This window comes from Oreochromis aureus, linkage group 11 (assembly GCF_013358895.1).
Source record: "Oreochromis aureus strain Israel breed Guangdong linkage group 11, ZZ_aureus, whole genome shotgun sequence".
NCBI lineage: Eukaryota > Metazoa > Chordata > Actinopteri > Cichliformes > Cichlidae > Oreochromis > Oreochromis aureus.
The window spans coordinates 13,201,399-13,226,151 of NC_052952.1; the positions used below are offsets into that span (position 1 = coordinate 13,201,399).

Below are 24,753 nucleotides of genomic sequence, written 5' to 3' on the forward strand. Positions count from 1 at the left end.
TGTTGTTTCGAGAGTAGATCTCACCTTTCTCCATGGAGCGAAGCAGGTTGTCGAAATGCTGGGTGGACTTGGTGTAGTCGTCCTCGACTTGCATGCGGTCATCGGGGCCGAAGAGCTGCGAGTCCTGGCTGTCACGCATGAAGTCCTGGTAGTGAAGCTCCAGATTCCTCATGATCAGCCGGTACTCTTCTGGCTTCATGGTCTTTAACTACAATGAAGAGAAGCAGTGGAGGAATTAGGAGACAGGACTTAGCGCAATGTCGTCAAAGCACAAACAATGCCCCTTTTATCGTCAGCTACACCAAGCTTGGTACACATTCCTCATTATCATGTGGAAATGGAATTTGCATTTCCAAACATGCAATGAAACACAATCAAGTTCCCTGCTTTGTCAGCTCTACACGTTTTAGGTGATACTTTTACTTTAGTACCAACCATTGTGATGTTCCAGGAGCGTATCTGTGTGAAGTCTCTCATCAGGTACTGCCATGACAGTAGACTCTTCATGTTTATATGGAGCATCTGCCACATGGACACCATTTCCTGATGACCTGCATCCAGACTACAGTAGGACAAGAATGTGCATTATGGGAACAAATGAAAAAAACGAATGAAATCATTGACATGATCAATCCAAGATGTCGTCGTCACATGGGGGATCGATTTGATAGTCTCACCTGGACACGCTGTCCACAGCCTCCTTGTTGACTGGAGGTACAATGAAGCAGACAGAAGGCACCATCGCCTCGTGTCCAGAACGGTTCAAGACCTTCCACTTGAAGGGCTGAGAGTTGTTGAGGAGTGCACACTCATCTCCTTTGTGAACAGTGATCTGAAAAGAAGCCAGGATATATTAAAGTAGATGTACTCTCAGGATCTGTGGCAATCACACTGGTGAATGATTAAGCATTTCTACAGTGGGAATAATCCAACCTCCTGCTGTTTGAAGTCGCAGACAGCCTGAATGGGCAGTTTGCCTTTGATGGAGGTGGTGGGGTTTCGTGGTTTCAGCTGGATGATGGACCTGGATCTCTTGTTCAGGCCGGCCACCACAGTCTTAAATTCATTCAGCTGTTCTTTCTCCTCCTGTTGAAAAGAAGATTGAACTAGATTACAGTAAAAGAAAACAGACCCCTATCTTGATGCTTTTATTAAAGTGTGTGTGTGGTACGATGCATTTGAACATGTACATACCGCAGCATCCTGCAGCAGATCCTCCAGGCGTGTGGCTGTTGTAGAGCGATCACAGCTGTATTTCTTTTTCATGTTCTCTTGCATTTTCTTCATCTTGTCCTGAGCCTCTTTAACGTCAGCAAAGAACTGCAAAGAAGAAGATCACATGAGGCGGACTCCATGAATATGAGGGATGATTATTATGGAGATTTGTATTCATAAATGTCTGTGTTCCATACCTGGTAGTAGGCTGTGTTTTCTTTGAGATGAGCCTCTATACAGCAGCACAGCTGGAGGATCCAGCTCCACTGAGTCTGCAGGGCAGCTGTGAAGGACTGGTAGAGATCAAGAAGATATGACAATGACAGTGCATTAGTTTGGACACATTTAGGTCCATATTCTGCATGCAGATGTCTTCTGCTCAGCTGAATTAACTGCTGAAATTACCTCAACTGTCTTCTTGCCAGGATGTCCATCCCTGACAAGTCTGTCTCCCAAGGCCTGGATGTCATTGACCTTCTTCTCCCTCAGCTCCAGCTCTCGCATGAGACCCTGAAGAATTGAACAGATGTAGTTGAAGATCTGCTTATTTGTTGAACATCTGTCAGTGAATCTACACAGCAGATTAGGGGATAAAAATGAGCAACCGTGAAATTTTAGATTTGGTTCTACTTAAACGCACCGAGTAATTGTCTTTCTTAGCTGTCATGTTAGTGTTCCTGTCACTCCAGTCAAAGTTGACCTCTTCCTCTTCTTTGTCATTCAACCACATCAGCTCTTTAGTAGCAGCGCTGACAAAGGCATGCAGTGATTCCAGATTTCTTAGGCGGGACTTGGAAGAGTTCTGAGAAAAAAAAAAAAAGGAATATTTACAGCTGATTAAAAATCCATAGCTTATATTTATAGCTTCAACTTTTTTGTGCTGAGTGATTAAAATCTGAAATCAGATTATTCATGAATATTTACCAGTAGTTTGCCATACTGAAGGTCCAGTTTTCCCAGGTATTCTCTGTATGTGCCCTTGCTGACAGGAGATAATTGGGTCTATTGTATATGAAAAACACAAAATGACATTATTAGGAAACAGGGAACCACTTTTATACATACTTAAAATCCGTATGTAGACTTTTTAGTGGTCCGATAGAAACACTACCTCATCAGCCTTGGCCCGTTCGATTTTGGATTTGAAGTCCTCCACGGTCTGATGCAAGCCTCTGTGGCTGCCCAGCTGGGACTCCATCGAGGGCAGATCAGATCCCCACTCTGCGTTATCGATGCGGCGCTGGTTCTCCTCCACCCAGGCCAAGAGATCTTGAACATAACGCAAGGTCACGTCATCTAACTCGGGCCGTCCCTTTATGGAGGTCTGCTGGACGCTCTGGGTAAGTGGGACCTGGGCAGTAGTCACGGCAGACTTCAGACGAAGATTGTAGTCAGTGCGCAAATTCACCAGGCGCTCATGGAGGCGGTAAACTCTATCAATGAAAAATAAAAACACAGACACACACACAAGTACAGACAGACAGCAGTTAGTTGACAATGCCCTTGCTTTTCAGCTTTCTATTTTGAAAGTTCACTTAAATTCAGCATACAAACAGCACTCACCTGCGGTACATCTGTTCAGCCTGAGGGTGGCGCCCATCCTTGAGTACCTGCACGTCATTGAAGAGCAGGCGAATGACGTTGTCTGCCTTGTCCAGCTCCCTCTCCACCTCTGCTGCGTGCTGAGCTGGTTTCCCTGCGTTCAGCAGACGGATGTCCTGGAGGAAAGGAAGCCAATTAAAGTATTAATCTTAGCCCTGTTTTTAAAGTTGGTCACACACATCAGGATACAAAAAATGCTAATGACAGTGACTGGAAAACACATTCCTGTGATTTTTTCTTTACCTTTGTGCACTAATCACTCTGTTTCTGGATTTCATGTCAGTTTATCAACTCATACTGGAGTAACACATAGCAGTTTTACTTACCGTCTGCAGCAGGGTCTCCAGGTGGGCGAGCTGCTCATCACACATTCCTGACTCCTTCTGGACTTTACCATAAATCCTCTGTAGTCTCTCGAGTCTGGATATGATCAGAGAAATCAAATTAAATCAAGGGGAACACGGACAAACTGTCCTCCCCAATATTTAATAGCTAAACGCCTATCATGCAACACAAGCCAGAGCTCGCAACAAAACCTTCACAACACTTACGGGACCCTGCGTTGCAGCAGATACTCCAGTTTGTGAGGGTCAGTCACAAAAGCCATATCGCATTTCTTCTCAACAGATTTCAATTCAAGCTATGAAAAAGTTGTCTCTTCTTGGCTCTCACACGCCCATTACACTGCCACGTACGTGCCCAGAGGGGGACAAAAATGCCTTTCTTACAAAGAAGTCCGGTCAGTCCATTCAGTCATTCCACATCCCAGAAAACTCCATAAACAAGCCTGCGAGACTGCAACATGACGGGACTGTCTTGTGACAAGAAGCCATCATCCCATTTTGTCCCAAGCGTGACACAACGCTGCTCTAAGTACACAAAAATGTACAATTTTCCTCATACCTAATTATGTCTTTATGTGCGTCTAGTTATGGGGAACACAACTCTTTTATCTCATTATAGAGCAACCCACAAATGCAGAAAAATACTCTTTCCTTAGAATGTTTTAGCTACCAGAAAAGAACAAATGTGCTAAATAATTTGGCTACCCGAGAGGGGAAAATAAAGGTAATTATTTATTTAACCATTCAAATATTAATAGATAATGAATAAAATGCAACTGGATATTATTTTGCCATTCCCCAATGAACATAACTGGCTAATTTAATAAAGCTAAAGACAGGCAACAGGCTCGCTGCCTTTTGTCAATTATCATGAAATGCCTTTGATAAAACTGTGTCTTTGTGTTTTAAATGGATTTAGTTTACTAGCCTATGATCATCTGTTTATTGCAGTTGAAAATATGTCTCTTACCAGGATTTAATGTTAGCTTAGCTCTTTTCCCAAAGTTAACTATGAAGAGTTAAATTCTTCATTGTTTTTGGAAAAACAAATGTGTTTTGTTTATAACTTGGTATATTTGTGTATTATTCCCAGTAAGGCTGACAATTATGTCATCACCTTTTTATTAAATATGGTTCTCGAGGGATTTTTTTCTTTATAGCGTGCTGTTAGCACAGCACCCCTTGCTAATGTAAAACTGATGCAGTTCAAACTTGATCACAATCATCATATGTTTTATAAATCTGCTCTTGTCCCAACCTCTCAAACTCTATCCTGAGGAGTCGTTCTCTCTCAAGGATGGCCACGTGGAGTCGACCCCACTCTTTCTCCACATCAATGGGATGGTAGCCTGGAGGGACCTTGACCTGACCAGCATGCACTGCACTCTGTATATGGAAGTAGAAAGCATTTAGTTGTTAAGCGTTGGTATAACATTGCTGAAAGAACGGAACAGAATTCAACTTATTAAATTAAATGATTGTTGGTTAGCTTGCCTCAAAGGACTGGTAGATGTGTTTGGAGCGGCTCTTATCAGTCTCTTTCACTGGCAGCTCTGTCTCTTTGAATTTCAAGAACTGGCGCCAGAGAAGCTAAAGGAAAAAAAAAGAAACACAAAGAAATTGTTAAATTAGATTTCCTTTATTCATTCTATTATTTTTATAGACCTCAAATTATCTAAAAGTTCTTGGTATTTTTTTAAATGAGAATTGTCAGATGGTAAAACCCTAATTATATGAGTATGAATACAATAAACTAACACATCCTGTGACAGTTCTATGACCAGCAGTGGGGTGAAACAGTGTTCACACATTCCTGTGACCACAATAAACTCATTTAGCCTCGTAAATCTTTCTGCCCCAAAGTGTCTAAATGAATTTGATTGAGTATTTTCAGAAAGAACACCCTAACCTGCTACTTTTAATACAAATATTCTACTAATGACAGACCTTCAAAGAAATGTAGAAAAATACTAAAGTCACGCCATGCTTTTGTAAAGGGAGCGCTGACAGGGAGTGGCGATTCTCCCGAGGATTAACTTAAGCATTATCTGCCTTATGGCTGTCTTTTCTCAGCTCCAGCACTGCCCCACCTTCAGTACAACAATGCTTGTGAGTAAGTATAGTTGTCTCTATCTGCCTACAGCCAGACATTATGTAAGCATGTCCTTTGATCCAATAATGGATGGCTGCAAACGTATTCCCATTTTTAACACAGGAGCTATGTTTTAATTGTTTTTTAGGAACATGATGAGAACTTATCTGTGTGTCTTTCGAAATTGCTCAACTGCAAACATGCCTGTAACAAAATCCCTGCCCTAGAGACAAAATAAGAGCATATCGTCTCACCTCTATCTCCTCGTAGCTGGCAGGAAACTTCCTCTCTTCGAAGATCATGACATGGTGACGGATCCACTGGAGCAGAACAGTCACCAGCTCGTAGTACTCCTGCCAGCGCACCTCCAGCTCCTGCAGCCAGCACAGCAGAAAAGATAGCCGCGAGTTTAACAACAAGAAACAGGAGGGCTCTTCTCCTGCATCTCCATTTTAGTTCACTCACACACAACCCTAAACTCAATTAGGTAGCAACAATCCAGGTCTTATGTGAGTAGACAAAGAAGCAGAGACTAGAGGAGAGGTTGTTAAAGTGTGGACTGCTGAAGGAGGAAAGTGGGAGAAATAATAAGTGGGGGCAGACAGAGAGGAGCATGTTTTTTTTAGCCTTATTCAGATTTCATGTACGTGGGGTCATAGCCACGCCTGTGAGGACAGTAATATGAAAAGAAAAAGTCCTCAGATGTAGTCAATATTCACTTTAACACAGCTCAACTTTAAACTTAGGACACTGAATCAAGTAAACGAGTTTGTGCGTGTGTGGAAGCTACATGTTTTTCTATAAACAGACAATGGGTGACAATAAATGTTGAAATCCTCTTTGTCTTGGTAGCTGTAAACACCACAGGTTGTTCATTTCCTGTGATACTTACTTTCACAAGACTTCAATTTGTCTTTGAAGCATTCACAGGATAGGAATAAAACTGACAACAAAAGCTAAGTTTAGGCGCAGTCACAAGCTTCTTCAGTTCTGATTAAATCTGATAGAGCATTCCATCAGATCAAATTAAAGTGCACATTCATTTCATTTCACTTTTATTTCACTGTCTCCATGTTTTACTTACGTTGGTTCTCATGCCGTCGTGTACATCAGTGCGAGGCATGGCATCATACAAGGAGGACACGTAAGTGATGATGGATTTCTCATCTGGGTGTGGGACATCAACATCTGAAAAGATACGGTAAATTTATGTGATGTGAGATAGTCACCAGCAGTTTGTAAGTAGATCTAAAAAAAAAAAAAAAAAAAAAAAGGTTGTCTGTGTATGCTTGAACACATTTTTGAACACTTTTACCTTCAGGGTCCAGCAGGCGGGTCACACCCAAATCTTTCTCAGCCACACTGAAGGCTTGTTCTAGATTCTCCAGGTTGGTCTGTTGATACACTTTGCCCATGTTGATGAGTCTTGGACTACGGAACACAAAAATGCAACTGATTACCCACAAGGCCACAAGACCCACGAGTCGAATGTTCAGAATAACTCCCAATAACATTTGATTCTATATCCTAACGTGTAATAACATCAGACTTCTCAAAAGTTTTGAGAAGTCCCAAGTGGGTTTATGAGATGTTGTTTTCAAAAAAGCTGCATTTGAAAGGACTAGAAACACTTCCAGCCTGGCGCACATATAAAATGACCACCAATGCCTCTACTCAGAGGAAAATGATAGGAAGATAAATATCAAACATGAATGCATTTGCAGAATTAATGCAGTCTCTGCCAGCATGTTTCATAAAAATGACCCCGATACGGCAGGGGTGTCAAACATAAAGCCCGGGGGCCAGAATCGGCCTAGCAAAGACTCCAGTCTGGCCCACTGGACAGCTTTAGAAAATATGAATGTGAATGAATGAAAACTTCATATTTTATAATAAAAGCACAGTCAGAGCAACTACCAGAATCTTTTCTGTAGTTTTACACATTCATCATGTAGTTTCACTGGTCCGGCCCACGTAGGACCAATGTGTGGTCCACAGTGTAAAATGAGTTTGCCGCCCCTGTCTTAGACCCTCTGCCTGTGGCTGAATGCTGTAGGAGAGCCCACCTGTTCAGTTTCTGACAGAGCTGCATGAGCACCTGCCTTTTTGTCCTCTGGGTGTTTGACGCTTTCTGGCAGATGTCAGAGCATCTATAGGTGGAATGTAATTTACAGAGCAGCTAACATAATCAAAGCTGACACAAGTTAGGCTGGCAACCAGCTGCAGCTTGACTCCCACAAGAGGCAAAAGTTCAAATTTCCAGAGTGCAGAGCAGGATGATTGAATGCCTCGCCTTATCTCCTTATCTATCATGCACGCAATCCCCATTACAAAACTTTCAATCAGCAGTTTTAAAGACATTTCCAAGTCTACAAATTCGAACGTGCAAGCAAAAGAGAGTATATGCAGATACATACAAATCTCTCATCATTAGAGTGGAATGGTCCCCATTGTATCCGTACACAGGAGAAGACTCCGCATGACGGATTTCTCTAACAGAGTATTGTTTTATTGGCCTTGGTGGACTGCTCATGCTCTGACCCCCTCTTCCGTGAAAGCTTTGGGACCTCCATTCATGCCCCAGTTCTTCGCTGCTTGAGCGGGCCCCTGAGCTATTAGAGCCCCGTCCTGAGTCCCAGGAAGATCCCTCTGATGGGATATCCTCACACAGCATGACCACCCTGTTGTCCACATTGCTGACACTTTCTGACAAGTTCCTGATGAAGCCCAGGCTTCCCTTCTTCTTTTTAGACTTCTTCCTTGCACTGAGCATTTTAACACCAACAAGAAGGTCCAAAAGCTGTATCGACTGTAGTTAACAGGTACATTAATTTGAGCAAATCTTTTTTAAGGCTTGCCCATTGCATGTAAATGCATCCTGGCATTGTCTCAGGTGTCCGTCATCTTCAGAGGATCTGCTTAAATCCTTCAGCTGTGATCCCTGCTCCCTGATCGAATTCTTTGCCCTGAAACCTAAATTCAGCTGCGTCTCTGCAAATCCCCGCTGGAAACCATCACACATGTACAGAAAACCTGGAAAATCTTGAATTCGCCGGATGAATGACAATTCGACAGTAGATTACCCTGAGTTATGCCTCAGCACCAAGTAACGTTACACTTTTCATGTAGCAGATACAGAGTGCTACAGTTACGCCCACACACCACACCCCTGACCTTCATGAAAGGCAGCAATGAGCCAGCCTCAGCAGCCTCCTACAAAAGAAAAAAAACAGTGCAGGTACGAGCTGAAGTTCAAGAAAACTTGCCCCTGCAAGAGTCTTTTTTTTCTTTTCTTTTCTAATAATGGATCTAAAGAAATACACCTCTGTCTTATGAAATGTAGCTTTTGTCCCATTTGTACTCTGGACTTAATTATGAATACTGTCGTTTTAGAACCAGCCAAATACTTCACTTCATTTGCGGATATCCTGAGAAATGCACGCATGTTCAATTCCCAGGATAATAACACACAAAGCAACCACTAATTCTACTAAGAAGACCCACAACAGATTTGTGGGATGTAGCATATTTAGGCTTCAACAAAAAGAGCTTTGGATTTAGCTTTTCAAACTTAGGTTCCCAACAATTTAACAAGCCAGCTGCATTTAACGCAGGAATTACCATCTTATAACACAGCCAAAGTAGGCACAGAGTTACTCGGGGCCAACACCTACCAGTGGTATTCTAAGCCTTAAGGCTTGGAATCTGCATGAAGACTCTTTATTGAAGCAGCATGAGCATGTGCACAGTCAGGTGTGGAAAAGTGTCTATAAGAGGCATTTTTAAAGGGAGATCGTGGCAAAAATAGTGCAACTTTATCACTGAGTTCAAACAAAGTAAATACATTTGCAGCTATGCACAGTATGTTGAGGCTCTGTATGGAAGGAGCTATATGCTGTGGCTTATTGTCTCTCAGTTAAAATAAATCAGCCATACTAGCTTTTAACAGCCACTTGTGCTTATCATGTCTAAAAGAAAAATAAAATTCTTTCTGTCAATGCTGAGGCCGAGTTTAATTACAGTGCAGGCTTAAACTGGCACTACAAAGTGTAATTTGACATCTGAAAGCGTTCCAGCGTCTCACTCCTGCTCCAGTGCACTCTATACTGAATAAAACTTACGGATGGTTGTGTGTCATGACAAGACTTTGCAAAAAAGCTATGAGAAAGCACTCCATTCTAGAAACAATGCTATTATGTCAGTCTTAAATATGTTAAGTCTTGTTTTGTTGGCAGTGCAGGCTTGGAACAGGGTCAGTACAGGGACCTGCAGCGGGCTTTTCAGTTCGTTCTGTGTAATATTAGCACATTTGTTGCCATTGGCGTTGGGATTATTTTCCATCAAAAAACTGTGCACACTCACTAGTGCTTGTGTATGACAGCATTGAAGAGTTTGCCATCCCTCCAGCTGGTGGTGAAGTTGTCACAGCGGATGCCCTGGTAGCCATCTGTCATCCTCTGAGACCAGAGCAGCAGCTTCTCCTTGGCCGTCATGTCTTCTGACTGGCCGTTGACCTGAATATCTGAGATCTGTAACAGTTTCATGCAAAAGAGCGTTAACACTCGCGGAAGACAGAGAGGATTTGTGGATAATGCAAGGAATGTGGAAGAAATCCATCATTAGCGGAAACCCAAAAGATGCAGTTTAAAGTGGACCTATTATGCTTTTCTTAAATATAGCTGTTTTCGAGAGGCAGCCAATCAGAAGAAAGCTGGTTTAAAAGAAACTTTAGTGGAATTCAAGTAAAAAAAAATATGAAACTGGAAATAGTCACAATAGGTCCAGTTTAAACAGAATTACTCAACACCACCTTAGTCATTCCACCTTTAAAATCTTTCATGGCTGAGAACAGAATGTGTGTGTTTCACAGGATGTAGTCGAGTTTTGCCTGACGGATTGCTGGAAAACACCACTGTGTCTGTGGCATCCGGATAACGTTTCATTTGGGGATTTTGATGGTAGGAAAGATGAGTCATAGCAGTCTTGGTTTTTCTCTTTTTTCCAATTTGACTGTGGGTGAATGAAGTGTAAACGGACGAGCTACACTCAGATCCTTCTCTTCTCATAGCTCTGTTCTACAGATGCAATAACACTTTGAATACTTAATTCAGTAAAAAAAACAAAAACAAAAACAAAGTATAAAGCCATCATTACTTCATTACTAAAACTCATCCCATTACTGTATCTCGAGGCTGGCAATTAAATCTGCAATTAAAATCATCCTCCAAAGATTTCTTGGATCAAACCATCTTCTTTCCTTTGTGATCAAGTTAATTTAGGATAATCGGATCAGATTTGTGGGGAGTAGTTTTTCTCTTCCCTTTTAGTCTGGAGCCTTTATGACTCATCAGCAGCCACAGCCCAGCTCTCTTATTTTGCCTCTATTGTATAAAAGTATAAAGACTCTGGGAACGCAGTGTGTATCTAGAGGGCACAATATTATCTTTACCAGAATGCCATAATCAAACCACGCCACTCTCACCTTTTTTTCCCTCTCTACTTAGCTTCAGCTTTCTGCAATCAAAACCTCAACCATTTTTATATGGCTGAGGGTGAGGCCGTGACTATTAGGCTATCGCCCAGGGATTTCTGCCTGGCAGCTTTTGGCATACACAGGAAAGGCAGAAAGAAAGGCCTGGAGAGTATGTGGTAGGGCGTGTAGGGTGCCATCAAGCTGTGCACTCCAACCTGACACGCCCTCCCCCTGGGAGTCAGGGAGAGAGGAGAGAGTGACAGTGTTACATTTGTTTAAACAGTTAAAACAGTTAAAAACACCCTGACAGTGTTATATTTGTTTAAACAGTTCATATTAGCTACTAAACTCTAAATACCTGACTAGAGTTTTTATGTTAAAATATTACTTCTATGAAGAATATGATTAGAATGAGAGCAATTGATTTAAAAAAAAAAAAAAGTCCTTTATGAGAGGTTTTGAAGAGCAGAGTCCGCTCTGATTGGCTCCAAGGAGATGGGAAGCAGCAGCCGAGAGGTTCAAATCCCAGAGACAGAGGTGGACAGCAATAATATAATGAAACATAACACTGACAGAAGAGGAGACCTGGAAGTGGAGGATGATGGTCCATATTAACCCCAGGGTCAACTTAGGGTTCCCATCAGCTATGTCATCGTTTCTGATGTTAACCAGTTTGACCTAAGAAAGCAAAACATTCACATTACTCGCAAGATTACAGCAGAAACAATCAGTCATCTTCTAACGATTGATATTCGCGGTCGGGTTTTTAAAGGTTTGATATATATGTCATACCTGCCGATGTCTGAGGAAGTCCAGTGCTATCTGTACATTCTGAAGTTTGTGGAATCGCATGCGGCCTTTCTCTCTAGGCTGAAGAGGATGAAGAACACATAAAGAAGTGCTTAGTTACATTGCAGACACTCATTACTCAGTGCTACTACCATTAGAAAGGACCAATAGCAACCAATAAAAAGCAAAAAATATACGATGTAAAAATGAAAATCAAAATGAAAAACATTTAATAAAGAGATGAAATGGTACTCCTTTCTTCGGCTTAGTCCTTTAGTTCACCAGAAAAACAAAAAGATAAAATGATGGGAAATTTGCATTAGCTAAACCAAATTTAAGCCATCTGTCAGGAAGCAAATATAAACTCATGTTGCGTGGCTTGTTTCTGGGTTTCTCAAACAGAAATCAAAACGGCAATTTCAGCTACAGGAGGCAGGAAGGAAAAATTCTCAAACAAACAGAAATCAAACTAAATATTTTCTTGTATATGTTCACAGCAGCTACATGATGAAAGCAAGCCTGTCAGCACAAGAAACAAAAAAGGGCCAGCAAGAGAACTCATCGTGGCTTGAGGTTTGTGGATACCATGCGCAGCCAAAGAACCGGAAAAGTGCTGATGAAAGATTAAAACAAAAACATTATGCCTACTGTAAGTTCCAAACCCACTCACCAACCGAACGCTCCTGGCCATGTCTCTCTCCCTCGGCTAGCCCCAGCAAGAGCAGTGCAAAGGAGAGGAGGCGAAGGCCAGACGGCAATGATCAGCACACACAGAGGAAGGTTAAAGGAAGGTAAACGGGAGAAGGAGGAGCAGAAAAGAAGAACCGTCGATCAGATAGGAGCACAGTTCACAAACACGCACATAGTCCAAAGTGGTGGCAATGAGTTATAGCTATGGATGCATTCTGAAGATGAGCAGAGCTGAAGCCGGTGGAGGGCAGCAGCAGCAGAAAAGCTTGTGTACAGTTTTGAACCCCAGGATATAAAATACATAAGCGTTACGAAAAACAAAGTGAGAAGTAGAAGAAAGTAATTCAAATATGGCTAGTGAAATAGGAAGAAGAGGACGGTACATTGAAAAGGAAGTTAAGAGGTGTTTGTTTAGCGTAGTTCAGCTCAGGTTAAGCTCTTGACTGACAACTTGGCTGCTAATATTTTACAATTTGTTGCCACAGGGGTGGCACTCCAGATCAACCTCATTAAAGTAATCCTTGTGTGGTTAGTCAGGATTAGGTTTGGGTTTGGATGCTGGAGGACTGCTAAAGAATAACTCTGACAAAAATCAAGGGACTGTACTCACTAGTGTTTCTCCAGAGAGGACCTCCAACAGCGAGATCAGGTTATGTCCATCTCGAAGGTCTTCATACAGGTCTGTAACATGACGCTGTGCCTGCCACGGTGGGGGAAAAAAAGGAAAACACAGCAGATAATATGTCAAAAGGATTCATGATGATACAACTTGGAATAACCTGTTCTACGTGAGATCTGCAAACTCAAATTGTGGTGCAGTTTGCTGAAAGCTGACGGCTTAAAACACCTGCAGAGTCACGTATTGTGAGTTTTCTACAGTGCTTCGAGCACAGTTCTACACAGGCCAAGAATGCATAGCCACGAGCAGCCAAGCCCGACTGCTGGCAGCTGTCAGCCTGACACATGATGAATAGGACTTTAAATAAAATAACAGATCATCAAGGGTTAAAAAAAATGATTGAACCTTGTGGATTTCAGTTAACTGAATTCATTGTTTATGCAACAGATGCGCTGTGCCTTTGCAACCAGACAACAAAACAAGTGAGGGAAAGCAAGAGAGACAAGGGAAAGATGTGATGGTGCACAAACTTGAGGGAGGGGAGACAGCCTGCATGCAGTGATATACTGACCAGCTACATATTTACTGCCAGCACCTACCTCTACCCTCGAATGCTGGTGGTGGAGAAGAGAAGAGATGATATGAGTAATGGGGAAAAAGGAAAGGATGGAAACAAGAGAATGAGAAAAGCGTACCAACAGAAATTAAGTGATAGTTGGACTTTGGAGGATTTGATGGTAGACATGATGACAAACTGATGAAAAACAGAATAATTAAAGTACTCTCTTTTTTCGTAGTCTGCAGATATATTGGTCTACTGGGTGTGTGTTTTCCATGTGGGAAATGGGCCTCAGCCCTAAAATGGAATGAAGGCATATTTTCCCTTGCAAGTTGCAACAGTGACTGATTTATCTTGGCAAGAATTTCAGCACCTTCCGACCATCCATATATCCATCTTATGATATGCTCCTCCCTGCCTGCAGAGAGAGATGATGAAGCGAAGCGCACCGCGGAGCTAAATTTAGGGAAGGCAACCAACACTGCTGCCACTAGAGTTCACTGTTTGCACAATAAAAGCTCTTCTACTTTTTAGGATGGGCCATATTGTTAAAGTCTGCACCCTCTGAAACTGTCTGCCAGGGCTCTCTCCAGTCAGATCAGTACCTGCTTACATAATTAAATGATGATGATCCGGTCTTTCTTTGTCAAGTAATGAATGCTGTGATTTGCACTTTGTCTAGCACAGCCATCTATCACCACTCCTCGGTTACTTTGTCCTGCTGCTGAAAGTTTACTAGGCAAAGGTCTTGCCTCAGGTTTTAAATCATCTCGTGGAGTTCCTCTCATTTTCTTTATCCTTTATCTGATAACCATCCTTACAGAGTAGCCTCGATGTGCAACAGTTCAAGGTTCTAGACCTCATCACCAGCAATTTGTAGGCATCTACTAGAAAACAGATGTTCATCCCATAGCTGGTTTGATGTTTCACTCTTGTCTTACGCAAGATGAAGAGATTTACTGAGCTGGGTGGGGTGGGGGGCATAACACTCAATGGCCCTTTACAGCTCTTCATGGTTGCACCCAACCTCCAGCCTATCCCACTCAACCATTAAGCCATTAAATCAGTTTAACAGCGGTTTAACCTCACTAGAGCAGATCAGCACATTCGCACACATACTTTAACGCTTTCCCTCCCAAACGTGTGCATTTTGCTTCAGTGAGGTTCTTTACTAAGGGCTGTACGTGGTGATAACGCTTGTTTTTTTGCTGCTAATAAACACAAGACTCAAACTTTTCTATTACAATACTTACATCATTCGAATAAATACCGATTCATGTTGTCATCCTGAGAAAATAAGTGTTATCTAACGAGCACCTCTCCTTTACTCTAACTACACTCATTTTCAAGTCATAGTAGAAAGTAGTCTGCAGAAAAAGCAACAGACTGAAACTGTATCTGGAAAGAACACAAACAAGGTCTTAAATTCATGTAGTGTTGCAGTATGCGGGTACAACTGTAACAATAACTGGATGGGAGTACTTATGAAACTCCCCATGCATCAATGCATGCCTTTCAGTTTAAGGTGTGCATTGATGCCGGTACAGCCGCCCCTACCCAGCAGTCTGTGCAGCACATGTGCTACCGTTGGCCTAACCCACCAAGGGCTCTGAGCCCAGACCAGAATTTGCCTCTTCAGAGGGAGTTAAGTGAGTCCAGATGTCTGTGACTCACACTCAAATATTCACAGTGGACACTTAAGAGAAACAAGAGGGAGGAACTGAACTAGGTTCTCATGCAGTGGTAAAAGAAACCATAGGTCTGCACATTTATGGAAAGGATAACACTCTCTTTGTGCTCATTTGTTTCCTCTGTCTTGCTCCATTAAAAAAAAAGAAAGAATGGGCCTTATGTCTGCGGAGTGGAGCACCTAATGGTTGTAAATGTAGTGCTGCCAATTGGAGTTTTCTGGAAGAAAAGTGGCACAAGCAGGAATATTTTTAGCGCTCTGGGAGAGCGGTATTGTGTTACACGGGGCTAATTTGTCAACCTTAATATGGAGGTCTGGAGTGAGGAGCATAGTCCTTTTGACTTGACTCGCCTCCTGACCTGTTCACGTGAGCCTTCGGGCCATAGTTTGAGACAGGTGAGATTTGAAGAGTGCTGATGGACAGCATATACGCTCTCTCAGCTGATGACAGATGAGACTTCTGGTAAGCCCTCCCATCACGGTGCCCTGTTAGCGTGAAACAAAAAACGGTCTAGCTAATGTATGTTTATGCAAGAGGGGAGGGGGTGAGGGTTGCGGTGTTGGTAATGATTTCTGCAGAGATGTTAACAATGAACAGACACTGACACTCATTCAGCTGCTGTAAGATTTTGCTGTTATGTGGTTCTGTGTTCACCTGAGTTTGTGATCTTTAAATTGGCACAAATCCTCCAGACTGCTGGAGCTCCTCTGTGTGGATTCTACATGTTCCCCCTGTGCCTGACTAAGATCTCTACAGGTACTCATTATTCCAACCACAGTACAAAAACACACATGTTGGCTTGGCTTGGTGCGAATTTTCTGTTTCTCTGTGGTAGCCTTATAACAGCTGCGATAAGCTCCAGCAAGCCTGAATTGTATAAGCAGTTATATAAATGGATGAATGGAAGAATGCATGGAGTGACGTATGTAATGATCATACATGGACATAATCCCAGAATACATGAGTTGCAACATTTATTCAACTTTATTTAACAGCCTCCTTTTGTTAAATGAGGGTCAGGGCAATCACTCACTATGCAAACATGACAAAACCTATGCTTGTTGTGAAAGAAAACACCCGTACACGTGTTTGAACAAAAGGGAAATTTGTTGACACTCTTCTGTGACGTCCACACTTATGTTTCTCCCTCTTTGTACCTAAAGTCATGCTATGGATTGAGCAAGTGTGCGTACAAAAATGTGACCGTCAATGTTGCCTTAGTTACAACACAGAAAAAACCCAGAACAGGTCCTCACCTTTATCAAGTGCTTGTTCACCCACTTTGTGAAGGTCTTTTTCTGGACTCGGTCTCGTTCATCTGCAACACAGAAAGAGCACAGTTAAGCATCGGACTCGTAAGACGAGGAAAAACTAAAACGGATTTAAAAATGAATAGCATCAGGTGTGCGATTAATGTGTATTTCTAACAGCACGCCAAGGAGGAAATCCCCAAGACTGACTGACAAGACTTTTTTTTTTCCTCCTGTAGAACAAACAGAACTCATCACGGGGTGGAAAACAACTCTCGTGCTCCTGTTCAAGCCTGCATCTGAGTCAGGGAACATTTGAAACCATTCACTGTCTGCAGATGCACTTCTATTGTCTAGAACACAGGTTTGTAAGGTCATGTCTCACTCTATGACACCACTGGCAGCTGTGCTCTTAAGACGGAAACAAAAAGGAAAGGATCGAGCCTGCAGAAGTGAAATATTATTAAAATGTGAAGATACTTAGGCGTGATAACCGCGCGACATAATAGCATAACTATTAGTCTGCAATTATCCGACAAGAAAGAACAAGGCCCAGGCATGGAATACACCCTCTAACATAACAAACCTTCATACTCCCTCTTATTCCTGTTCAGTTCAGGTTTAAATAAAAAAGAAAAAGAAAAAGAAAACATACGCACACACACACACACACACACACACACAAACACAAAAATGTGTGCCACTACAATTATTTATTATGGACGCGGTACGTGGATGAGTCTGTTTGCTTTCATGTTACCCCACGTGATCTAAAAGTTGTGGTTTACTCAACTGTTCAGACAGGTTCAGGAAGTGCGCCACCCAACTTCACTGACCCACTCAGCAATTCCTTCAGATTATGCTAGAATGTCCCACAGACACACCACAAAATCTTATCAGTTTTAAAGGGAGTGACCCATATATATGCTGACACGCCCAGCAATGAAAAGCAAAGGGCAGTGATTCAGTGCTAACATAAAATAGATGCCCAGAGGCTACCTTTTTTTCCTTTTTAGAGGTCGTTGCCAGCAACTTCTGGACAACTCTGTTATGGAACTGAGTTGCCATGGAAACATCATACTGAGACCACCAGACCTTTAAGCCTGCGTATTTTTCATTTGTACCAGCGTTGGAGATAGTTGCATAAACTATCTCCATGCTTATACTTCCTGTCAAAGATGCAAATTCCACATAAATAGGAAATGTTACCAGTTGCACCTTGACCTGTGATTGGCTGTGTCCTGTTTCACCTTTTACAATGAAATTACAACTCTTTTCATGTGCTTTTAAAAAGTAAAGGTGAAGGTGAAATTTTCATGTCACCACACATAAACATGCTTGATTGAGGGGTGGAGTTTATGGTCCAGAAGAGCATATGACTGTAATGGAAAAAACTACATTTACTGATTTATAATTAACGGTGCTTGAAGATGCTTTAACTACATTTCAGAAGGAAATATTTTATCTTCATTTTATATTTACAGGTAATAGCACTTTAAGATACATTTTAAAACATAGTCAGTGTATACTAGCATATACTCTGCAAAGGCTCAGTAAAACTGTAAACGGTAAAACAATAGTGTAAGAAACGCTTTTATTTTGATATTTATTTTCAATGACATATAAAATGTAGTAAGATTTGGTATTAGTACGTGACTGAATTGATATTCTTACTTGAGTAAAACATAAAATGATCTGTATCCATGAAGTTAAGGCTTGGTAGGTTTATATGAGGACATGTGCATGGTGTAGCAAGGCTTTTACTGAGAAATGACTTTGAGGAAACTTTCAAAAATATCCATCTTCACAGGAATAAAGAACAATTTGAAGGAGAAACAGGAAAAAGAGATGTGATGCATGCAGTGACACATCGTTCATTTTGGCTGCAACCGAGGAGAAACAGTCTGTAGCTGGAGTGACTCACCCCCCACCCCCCTCCCCAAAAAAACGCATCAAGCACGGCACACAGCAAAAGTTGTGAATGGGCTCTGCTGACCAATGTGAAATGAGGAAGCTGCTGATGGAAGGAAAGAGTGGACAGCCCAGCCTGACTAACTGCCACTGGATTTGAAATAACATGCAGCACATGATGCACGCCTGTGACTACAATAAAAGCAAACAATAAGCAGCAAAATAAAAAGATTATCATCTGGCATGCACGCAACATAAAAAAAAAAAAAAAAAAAAAAAAGGTTTCACAGAAAGCTTTTCAAGCTCTCGCAGACAAAAGGTCTGCAGTGGAAACTCTGCCCAGTTTGGGAAATTAACTACACCTCTCGCCCTTCCTGGAAAAAACACTTAATTTGTGCCCAGAGGCTCCTCACACATGTGGGAACAAACAGATCAAGACTTAATTAAACTATTTCCCACTAAGTGCCACAATACTGGTACCTTTCCTGCCGTCCATGGCCTTCAGCATCCCTTGGTAGTAGCCGTCATCTGAAGGCACCCTCTCCCTGCCAAGGCTGTCAGAGGAGAAATTCCTGAACCTCTGCTGCTGAGAGGTCATTGTCGGCGTTTGTCAGGGCACAAAATAATATTCCTGAATGATAAAATATCCGCGGTGATCTTCCCCTTTGCTTTTTACTTGTATCTATCCCTCCAGAACTACAGTTGGTCCCAGAGTAAGCAGTCCTGTGGCCACAATCCACTCAGCGTTTCACAAACCTATGATTTTTTTTCTCTTCTTCTTCTTCTTCTTTTCCTCCTCGCTCCCTCACTGGGTTCGTCTCTGCCCTTCTCTTTCCTCCCTATGCGGTTTTTTTTTTCACTCCCTTTTTCCTCTTTTTCTGCTGCTCACTCTGTTCCCGCGAATGGTGCCTGTGGGCTATGACGTCTGGGCCTGTCCTTATGTGTGATGTGCAACTGTGCATTAGCGGTGGCCCTAGTGTGTAGACGACACTCTACACACTAGTAAGGTTTGTGGGTGGGGCTCTAAACACACGCCTACCTCTTGCAATGTGAGGCAGAAAAAGAAGAAGTAGAAGGAGAGGCGAGGTGTGGCAACCTGCATGTACTATTACTTATTCACCCAACTTGTGCAAGAAAAGACACACAGACACATGCACACACACCAGCTGAGTAAGAGGACGCAATAAAGAGCCATTAAAACTGATGCTCATGACTTTTTATGCTTTAGACTGAATTAAATGTCATTTAAATGACTAAAATGTCCAACAAGAGCCTAAAAGGTAAAAGAGAGTTTTCTGAGTATCGCACTCACATCTCCGGTTAATTGTTATTCATGATTCATGCAGTCAGTCACTGTGATGTAAAAACAGTAGAGATGAGGGATGAAATAGTTTTGGGAAATGCTCTCATAAACCACGCCCTAAGCATCTCAGATTTACTGAGAGATTATGACTCCATGTTTGAATGTGTCTGTGCGTGTAATTATTTTCTTTTTCACTACTGGTGATGGAAAAATACATCCTTTTGTTTATGTAAGTCTCCATGTAGAGCATGAAGTGCTTTCAAGTGTTGTATTTCACACTTCTAATCAAACAACACGTCCGTCTTTTCGATTCTATTTCAGGAATCGAAAGGTTTCGGTGGGGGGCCAGGGACTCGCCCAAGTAACCTCCATTTCTCAACTTCACTACACATTTCCTGAAGTATTTAAGTGAACAAAAGACGCATTAATTCCTGCTGTATAAACTAAATGATTTTGCCAGGCAACGAGAGGTTTTTTGAACAGCAAATCTCATAAAGCAAGCAAAAACATCCCTCTTTTTTTAAGGTTGTTGCTTTAGAAGAAGAAAAAAATAGAAGAAGAAGTCACAGGTAAAAATGAATTCTCTTTGACATTTTTATTACTCACAGTTCCACTAATGTCACTCTGCTTTATCGCCCTGTGGCAATACCTGGAAACCAATTGTTAGAATACACCCTAATGATAGCACCACAGAAGACGCAGTACAGTTAGCAAAACAACACAGGAATACCGTTCATATCAACCTGTAGCGCTCTAAACTACGAGGTAAGACTGAAGCAGCAAAATGAGTGGGCCTATTAACATAAGCAATGTCATATTTACTTGATTATGTTTTACTTATTAAGAGGATGGTTTCATTATTGATTACTTTAAAAGTAAGTAGTATGTGTATGTATGTAGTTTCACACAGTTCCAGCTCTGTGTCTAAAGTTTCACAATTATCAGTTTATCAGAAAACTTTAGACCCTGCTTTCATAATAGTCCCCTACAGAGTCGCTGCACTATGTGCTGACAGCTAAGCTAGAGGCCAGGGTGTGTCTAAATCCTGCCCCTCTTTAGCCTAAGGTTGGTTATATATCCCATTTGCTCCACCATGGCTGACATCACTTTATCAGGCATCTGAAAGTACATATTTTTTTCCTCAGTGTAGTCAGCATGGCCTGTGCGGACATGAAGGCACTTAATGTGTCAGTGTGAGTGTGCAAGCGATGCCTGACTCATTTGAGCCCTGCTAGCAAATTTGGAGACACACCTTTCTAGTTTCTACATTGTCTAGGCAAGCTGGAGAACTAAGGTGCGGTATGTGGGCAGGTAATTAAATCTGAAACAGTAAAGGAATCCTATTAAAGGCAGAACGTGCTGTGAAAATACTCAAAGGATTTGATTTTAAAGTGCATGGGAAAAGGTGTTCTCATCTCCTAACACAAGTTAGAAAAGAAATTGCTTTACAGTTGATTTGAGATGCAGAGGAAACGGTAGATGGTAACAGATCTCAGTGACGATCTGGCGGGCAAAAGCATACAAGCACCTACTTGACCTGCATTTCTCACTCTCACTGAAAACACTATAGCAACGGAGACCCAAAGGAAAATGGGCGAAAGTGTGGAACATCTTAGTCCTAAGATCTTTCCTCTAAAAAGGAGGCATATCATTAACGTCTCAACATGCTTATTACACTGCTCCTTCATCTGGCATCTCAAAACCAGATGGAACACTTGGGTTTTTATAAGAGCGGGCAATGTGTGTTGAAAATATAGAGTGCCTCTTTTTTTTTGTTTGATGACATGTTGAAGTTTGATGATGGACTTGATAAGGGCAGTGGTCGTCTTCCCACAGTAGTCCCGCATGTAGTGTTGCTGTTAGCATGACTACTAGCAATATAGTACAGTATCGGCTATTCACTGCTATTAAATGGAGGCTTAGGCTGTCTTTTGTATATACACAAATCAGACACAAATAAGCTAAACTAAATTTGGGAACATGGTACATATCATGCCTGCATGGTCTGTCCACGACCTGCATGTTAGCATGCTAATGCATGCGTTTAGCTAAAAGCACCATTGTGACTAAATTTTGATTAAAATGTATTTTTTTATTGATTTTAATTAGAATTTTGTGCATTATTTTATATTTTTCTGCTATGGTCTTCCTAACTATGTGTTAAAAAGTGATTTACAAATTAAATTTAGCATTATTTATTATTGTGCATGCTGATATAGCAGAAAGCACCACTAGCATGGCTTTTGACTCTTACTCCTTTTACCACTAATATACTGAATCATCGTGGAAATGGTTTGGTATAATTATCATAAACACATGTGGCAACCAATATGATGGGGTTAGGCAGTTCTATGTGCTAGTGGTCCTGAAATGCTAACTTTGTGTCTTTTTATGGCCCTGTCATTTTAGTTTTGCTCTGTTGGCTATCCTCTCTCTATGCCTGTTTTTACTCCCCAATGGTACCAGGTTGTTGCATAGCTGGAGTTCTGATCTATAATGTTGAATGCTCCTTGTTTCACAATATAAGTACCTTGATATATGAAAGTGAACTGAAATAAATTTAAAGAAATCTGTATTTTCACATATATACATGTAGCCTCGCCAGATGGTGAATTCGAACCCAGGACCTTCTTGCGAAAAGTGAAACAGGACCATCAAACTGGATTTATGTGCCTTTAGCTGATCCCTGTGACACAGCTAAGTCTTCCACCACTTAAAACTACAACAACCTTCATTTATGCACTATGGAGCAACAAAGCAAAACAAATTAGAGGACAAAGGAATTCTAGGAATGTGTCATTATGGTCTTTTCTAAGTGCTGAAGCGCAGGGAAAAATAAGGGTTTAGACAGAGGGAGGGCGCACAACACCTTTCTTTGCAGAGGATGAAAAAGCTGCGAAACAAGGTTTGCTCCAGCAGTTCAGGTTACATGCCTCGCTATCTTTCTCTCCCATGTTTCTCATCGTTGTTTTTAACCCCCTGGCCACTTGCTCAATTGAGTTGAAAGTGTTTAAAGTGATATGTGGTCACCACACCTTTTAACAATGGAATGATGATAAACTGGGAGCAGCCTAAACACACCTAGGATTATCTCACGAGTCGTTCTTTAATGACAAAGAAGGCTACAAGGAGGAATGGGGCGAAGAGGAGGCAGATCGAGGAAATGCCCACCTGAATCACAGCGTTGGCTCATATTTCTGATACGCTTAGCATACAAAGTCATCAGTGGCATGACCCTTCTTCAGAAGGTTCTGATTCACGCAGATCACAAGCTGTATTATCCAAGCTGCATCCTGAGTACATGACTCATTCAGGCATTCAGGCAAGCAGCACACCAAAGCAAACACACCTTAGACCTGTTTAATGTTACCTGGATGAACTCCTATAAACATTCAGTTGAAATAAAAAGAAAAAAAAAAAAAGACATAACACAAACTATCTGGCAATTTTACAGTTGTGGAAAACTAATGAGAGCACTAGGTTTATGCTATCAAATCCAGTGGTTAAATTAGCCCCTAAGTGTGATAAATGCTGCATTTTTAATCCTATTCTATTAAGTGAAAACTGAAAACTACGACTACAGATATATGTATATGTTTTTACATTTTGAATCTTTATTCAGGTATAAAAAGATGTTATGCAGAAGTTAATGATTGTCAATGTAATTTTAAAAAGGTACAATATTCAAATAATAGGTTTCTGTTAAAAGCCCTCGAGATGACACAAGAGGTTTTAAGGTCCATTCTAATCACAGTTAGTCACAGCTGTGCCGTGACACACCGTCCAGTTATCACTGCCATCCATCAGCAGCCTGACAGCAGACTGTAGGTGATGTTGTCAGAACCAGCTCTAGTGATGAAACTCCAAACCCAATTTAACTCAGACTCAACAGGCCTTCGGATTAGCCACAGCAGCTGAGGTTTAAAATAGCTCGGTCCTGAGCTTTGCAGGAGTCTGTGGAAAGCACCACATCTGAGGTCATGTTAGTTGTTAATATGCAATTCTGGTGACTGAGATATAACTTAGTTGACTGACTGGCACACAGCGGCTAACGATTAAAAGCAGCATGTGTCTCCCCCTGCAGGACACAATGCTGTCATTTGGCTGAAAATGTACACATTAACAAAAGTACCTGAAAATGTTTCAGATAAATCAGATAAATAAAATTTAAATAACACAAGAGAGTGTAAATGGAACTTTTTAAATTCTTGGCAATCATCTAAAAAATGTAATTGAGTGTAAATAACAAAAAAACATTTAATGATTGTCAAAAAAAATAAAAAATTTTTTTAAGTACTAATCAGCTGAAATTATTTTTAGGAATTAAAAAAGAAAAACAGTCAGTATCACATGTGGTATTTCCATCTGCTAAATCACCCTCAACACTTTTTTGAAAATGTGGAAAAAAAGGGAACTTGAGAGACGTTTCTATGACAACATCCACAAATATACAGCACCGTGTTTCTCAGTGGTAACTATTACTGAGTCTTACTCATGGGTGTGTTTTTAGGCAGAGACAGAGGGGTTTCCCATAACTGACTATTTGACGAAAGGAAAACACCACCCTCGCCTCACATGACACTTTGGTCCTCCGCTGGCTGAAGGTAGTGAAATATTCTGAACACTAGATGGCACCAGAGTACAACCACACCCAACTGCTTTTTCCTTTCCACATCTCTGAGTACATGAGCTACCTAAAAGATCATCAGGTAATATCACAAGTAAATAAAAAGGGACATTTCAAAGGAAAAGAAATAAAATCCTATCAACTTTCTGAATAATGATTGGATAAAACGGTTCATTTACATGAGGTGTGTAACATGACAGGCCATAAAAACATTCCTCAGAGATTGTGGTCCATGCTGGAGTGTCACACAGTTGCTGCAGATCTGAAGCAAATCTCTTGTCCCACTACTTCCCATAGTTGCTCTATTGGATTGAGATCTGGTGGCTGTGGAGGCCGTTTGAGTAAAGTGAGCTAACTGTTGTATTCAAGAAACCAGTTTGATGTTTGATGTGAGCTTTGTGACACGGTGTGTTATCCGGCTGGAAGCAGCAGTCAGAGAATGGGTACATTGCAGTCGTAAAGGGATGGACATGGTCAGCAACAATACTCAGCTAGGCTGTGGTGTTTGAATGAAGCTCAGATGGTACCAAAGGGCTCAAACTGTGCCAAGGAAATACACCAATACACCACCAGTATGATACTGAGCTG

The 24,753-nt window shown here is 41.5% G+C and overlaps 1 protein-coding gene across 9 annotated transcripts in view; it reads right to left on the reverse strand.

Moving 5' to 3' along the window:
• The window catches only part of plecb (plectin b), a 118,777-nt gene that overhangs the window by 19,378 nt on the left and 74,646 nt on the right, over window positions 1-24,753 (reverse strand). For 5 of the 9 annotated variants that reach the window (XM_039619379.1, XM_039619382.1, XM_039619383.1 and 2 more), the window contains 22 exons: window positions 16,331-16,392; window positions 12,816-12,905; window positions 11,519-11,596; window positions 11,300-11,404; window positions 9,616-9,782; window positions 6,569-6,684; window positions 6,338-6,441; window positions 5,508-5,627; window positions 4,656-4,751; window positions 4,420-4,547; window positions 3,144-3,237; window positions 2,779-2,933; window positions 2,327-2,648; window positions 2,140-2,217; window positions 1,856-2,017; window positions 1,621-1,725; window positions 1,413-1,508; window positions 1,195-1,320; window positions 934-1,086; window positions 678-832; window positions 436-562; window positions 25-208 (listed from right to left, as the gene is read on the reverse strand). In XM_039619379.1, coding sequence (XP_039475313.1) covers window positions 25-208; window positions 436-562; window positions 678-832; window positions 934-1,086; window positions 1,195-1,320; window positions 1,413-1,508; window positions 1,621-1,725; window positions 1,856-2,017; window positions 2,140-2,217; window positions 2,327-2,648; window positions 2,779-2,933; window positions 3,144-3,237; window positions 4,420-4,547; window positions 4,656-4,751; window positions 5,508-5,627; window positions 6,338-6,441; window positions 6,569-6,684; window positions 9,616-9,782; window positions 11,300-11,404; window positions 11,519-11,596; window positions 12,816-12,905; window positions 16,331-16,392 — 2,823 coding nt within the window. Of the gene's footprint in view, window positions 1-24; window positions 209-435; window positions 563-677; window positions 833-933; window positions 1,087-1,194; window positions 1,321-1,412; window positions 1,509-1,620; window positions 1,726-1,855; window positions 2,018-2,139; window positions 2,218-2,326; window positions 2,649-2,778; window positions 2,934-3,143; window positions 3,238-4,419; window positions 4,548-4,655; window positions 4,752-5,507; window positions 5,628-6,337; window positions 6,442-6,568; window positions 6,685-9,615; window positions 9,783-11,299; window positions 11,405-11,518; window positions 11,597-12,815; window positions 12,906-16,330; window positions 16,393-18,715; window positions 19,232-24,753 lie in introns of those variants that run through there. The other 4 variants (XM_039619380.1, XM_031748185.2, XM_039619381.1 and 1 more) reach the window with 3 other exon arrangements.